A 4532-nucleotide genomic window follows, 5' to 3' on the forward strand; every position below is an offset into this window, starting at 1 on the left:
TTGTGTGTGTAACTAAGACCAAGAGAAATGTTTATTTTAAGTTTGTTATTTATGATCTACAATATACATTAAATTATCACCTATAATTTTGAAACCCAATTATTTATTAAAATACATATTTTATACACAACAAATAATATCAATTATCATATTAATTATGCCAATGAATTACTCAATTAAGAGATTGTGGGTTCGAGTTCTATCTTTGGTAAAAAAAAATTATTATATTAATTATTATATATTTGTATAAATTTTTAATTTGTATTTTATTAATAATTAATTTTTAGCGTGTAAATAATATAGTCGTTATATTTATATATTATTGTATTGCTTTTTATAAAATGGCAAGTCAAAACCAAATAAATGGAGAAATTAACAGAGGAATCCCCATTTGTGGTAACCTCATTAATTCCATCACATTCATTGAACAACATTATTGCTACTAATAACTCTCTCTTACAACACAAACACCAACGTTTTCATTTCATTTCAGAATTTCAGAAACACTCAAATAATAAACGCACCAACCACCACGCCACCTTTTAAGTGAGAGAAAGAAAGAGAATTGGAATTAGAGAGAGAAAGAGAGAAAAAAAAAAGTGCTTTTAGTTTTGAGTGCATACCCCTTGTCTCAAATTCAGTGCTACTCAATCTCAATTTCAATCCTGACTTCATTTTCGCTTTCAAGTCAGAAACTTTTTTTGTGGGCTGCTGAGATCTGGTTTCTGCCATGGACGTTCTTCAGCTGCAGAGGAAGCTAAGAGAGCACCAAGCTGCCATGCTTCGAGAGGTTCATAAATCATAATATTATAATTTTCTGTTCTTTTTTTTTTTTATCTTCTATATTAGTTTTCTTTTATTCCCACAGAAAATCAGGGTTCAGTTTTTTCAGGTCAACGGCAAGTTTTTTTTTTTTTTTTTCTTTCTTCTCTATCATAATTACATTCAGTTATATCTTAATAATAATAATAATAAATTAAAATAATTAATAAATATGTATATGACGTTGGTGTGTTGTCCCTTTGTTTGAATTTTTGGTTGGAGAACTTTGTGTGTTTTTATTGGGGAACTAATGATTGGTGTGATGTCACTTTCTTTTGAAAAACAAGATAAAAATTGAATTTTTCCCACACCCCCTTTTTTTTTTGTTCATTTGTTGAAACAAAAGACAAACAAAATTTGTGTACTTTGGTTCTTGTTATTAGGAAGTTATGTAGTCCCACAAAGTTATGATGATGATGATGATGATGATTATGTTTTTTCCCCTTCAATATTGTGATTGTGATTATGATGTGATTCTTGGTTTTGGGGAAAATAGGGATTTCTGGATGATCAGTTCAGTCAGCTTCAGAAACTTCAAGATGAGAGCAGTCCTGATTTTGTGATTGAGGTTGTCAAAATGTTCTTTGATGATTCTGAGAAACTTCTTAACAACATGACAAGAGCTTTGTGAGTATTATTATTGTTGATTAGCTAACTTTGTATCAGAATCCTTTTATCTGATCTATACAATAGATATAGGTACAAGTTTTATTATAATCAATTAAACATAATAAAAACATATCAGAGGATTTAAATTTCTTTATGTTTTCTTGAATAAATTTTCATTTAACTGTTGAATTGTGATTTTGTTTTGACTTTTACAGAGGACAAGTACCTGTGGATTTCAAGCAAGTAGATGCTCATGTTCATCAGTACAAGGGAAGCAGTGCAAGGTATTAACAATAAATCAATAATAATAGGGTTTGGCTATTTTTTTTTTTAAAAATTTTTTGGTTAAAAGAGTTAAAGTAAAAAGTTTTTATTCTTTTAATGTATTGAAAATTTATAAAAAAAATTGCTTTTTATTAAAACTTTCTGTGTAATATTTTTAACAAATGCTTTAACAAAACCCTAATAATAATAATAATAAAAGTGAATACACAAAATATTTAATTATCTATTTTCTTGAATATCTAATATATTGAATCTCTTTGGAAATATGTAATTTGGAGATTGGAAAAACTTGTGATGATTTGCCATTATTTGTTGTAGTGTTGGGGCTGCCAGAGTTAAGAATGTCTGTGCCACATTCAGAAATTTTTGTGAGACTCAGAATCTTGAAGGGTAAAAACTTCTAATTCCTTCTCTCACCACTTCACTTCCCTGCAGAAAAAAAGAAAAAAAAAAAAAAGAAAAGCATTGTTGAATCTTTGAACATATTGGCTTCATGGGATTTTTTTTTTCAATATATATGTATATAGGCATGACAAACAAAAGTGATGTGTTATTCATATAAAGAGTTTACTCTTGAATCACCACAAGAGAAATTTTTTTTTTTTTACAGAAAAAATATTATTATTATTATTATTATTATTATTATTATTATTATTATTATTGAAATAAAACGGAAAGAGAAAATAAAGATAATATCTAGATTTAAATGTAATAGGAAAATTATAAATTTATTAACAACTTTCAATTAAGATCTTTTGTTATAAATATTATTCCTATTAAAGAATGATTGCACAATTATTATACTAGATCTTTTTCTCTTTTTGATAAAGAAAAAGAAAATATGGAAATTTTATTTTATTTTTCAATTATAAAGATTCCACGGGTAAACTTTGATTGAGCAAACATGATTGGAACACCATGATTAGAGTGCTTGAAATACTTTTCACTTTGTTATTTGCAATCCTATTATTACATGGACCACTAATAATAACCCATATGAAAAATTAATACTAACTCATGATTAGTTGCCCAATTGTGTCTCATTAAAAGCTAAATTCTTAGACTTATTTTTATTTAAAGTGGTAAAATTGTAAAAGAAAAAATTTGGACAACTAAAAATATGAATTAGTGTTAGTTTGCTACTTGGTGTAAATATAATAGTAGTAGGTTTGAGTGTATTTCCAATATTACCCCTCCTTAAAATTGGTGCAGGTGTGTGAGATGTTTACAACAACTCCAAAATGAATACTCCCTACTCAAGAACAATCTTCAATATTTATTTAGGGTAAGTTATAAGCACTATGATATCTTGTTCTATTTGGTATTTTTATTCTTAGATTCATGTACAAAGGGGAATAGAGAGTATATATATATATATAATGTTTATAATATGTTCCATGTATTGATTATTGCAGCTTCAAGAACAAATCCAAGCTGCTGGTGGTTCAATTCCAACAATAGAATAGAGGGAAGTGACATGATTACCAATTGTTGAAAAATGAAAAAATCAGAACAATGTGAAGCTTTGGATATAACGGCTGATTTTTGTTGTTTTTTCATTTGGAAAGAAAAAAAAATTCTGATTTAATCTTTCATAATTATATCTAGAGTTTAATTAAACAGTGGGATAATGGTGATGTGAATAAACATTTTGTGCCTAGTTTGCTACATATGTATGTGATTCTTTTTTCCAATAGACTCTTGTTGTTTATAGCTTCATGCGTTCGTTTTATAATGTGTTACCAAAGAGCTTTTTTTTTTTTTTTGGTCATGACCAAAGAGCTTGTTCTGTTTTGTGTTTTTGGTCAAATTTTTTATTTTTGGATAACAGGGCCCACTTTACCGGGCTCGGGAAAGGGCCCAGCCCAAAAACCTTATTGGTCAAACTTGAACGAGTGGTCAAACTTGGCCCATTTATCCTTTAATAGATTTAGATATGGCATTAATTATTGTTATTGATTACCCTATTATAATTTGAATACAGTTAACATTCAAAGAACCTGCAGCTGAGGGCAAATTAAGTAGTAGATGTTGTGATAAGATAGCGGGAGGTGGATGCCCATTTTCCACAAGGCTCATGTTTTTAAAGAGAATCTTATTTAATGTAATTTGAAAAACTATTATCATATGTGCCTATAAATAGAGGCTTATGTCTCTGATGATAACACATCAATAAAAAGCATTTTTTTTTCTCTCTCTACGAAGCTTTTCTTCCTCTTCATATTACAAATATAGTATTAATATATAAATCATAGTTATTATGGTAGGATGATATTAATATTAGTGAATATTAATATTAGAGTCTTTCATTTATATTTCTTTATTTTATCTTTCTTATTTAGTTATTTTATAACACGTTATCAGCACGAAACTCTGATCAAATTTTTAGGAAGATTCAGGTAACAAATTTTTATTATGTTGAAGCTCTCTCATCTTGAATTTAATGCTCTTGATATATCTGGAAATAATTATTTATCATGGATACTAGATGTTAAAATCCATCTTGATTCAATGGATCTTGAAGATACCATTAAGGCTGAAAATAATACATCCCAGAAGGATAAAGCCAAAGTCATATTTTTCCTTCATCGTCATCTTGAAGTATGATTGAAAAATGAATATCCCACATTAAAAGATCCTGCAGATCTGTAGAAAGACCTTGAAGAAAGGTACAATCATGTGATACTTTCTCAAACCCGATATGTTAGAGAAAATTTTCTCGACCTTCCATACCTCGATTGTGCTCCTGCAGCAGTAGTATCGAGAAAAAGAATTTAAAAATATTCTGAGTTAATTTCTTGCTTTCTTGTTGTTGA

General features: G+C 28.2%; 1 protein-coding gene across 1 annotated transcript; it reads left to right on the forward strand.

Annotated features, from left to right (window-relative positions):
• The first annotated feature begins 346 nt into the window (after positions 1–346).
• On the forward strand, positions 347–3429 carry LOC107627923 (histidine-containing phosphotransfer protein 1). Its single transcript, XM_088504046.1, has 6 exons — positions 347–790; positions 1319–1449; positions 1647–1715; positions 2035–2106; positions 2929–3001; positions 3132–3429. Exons 1-6 carry the CDS (start codon positions 731–733, stop codon positions 3180–3182), a joined length of 456 nt encoding a protein of 151 aa, XP_088360172.1. The 5' UTR covers positions 347–730; the 3' UTR covers positions 3183–3429.
• The last annotated feature ends 1103 nt before the right edge of the window (positions 3430–4532 follow it).

Source organism: Arachis ipaensis, chromosome B2 (assembly GCF_059453495.1).
Source record: "Arachis ipaensis isolate K30076 ecotype BB chromosome B2, ASM5945349v1, whole genome shotgun sequence".
Taxonomy (NCBI): domain Eukaryota; kingdom Viridiplantae; phylum Streptophyta; class Magnoliopsida; order Fabales; family Fabaceae; genus Arachis; species Arachis ipaensis.

Bases quoted from the DNA above. Each gene is read 5' to 3' on its own strand.
- LOC107627923 (XM_088504046.1), top strand. From the start codon at position 731: ATGGACGTTCTTCAGCTGCAGAGGAAGCTAAGAGAGCACCAAGCTGCC. The intron at 791-1,318 runs GTTCATAAATCA...TGGGGAAAATAG, and splicing joins AAGCTGCCATGCTTCGAGAG to GGATTTCTGGATGATCAGTT. The intron at 3,002-3,131 runs GTAAGTTATAAG...TGATTATTGCAG, and splicing joins ATCTTCAATATTTATTTAGG to CTTCAAGAACAAATCCAAGC.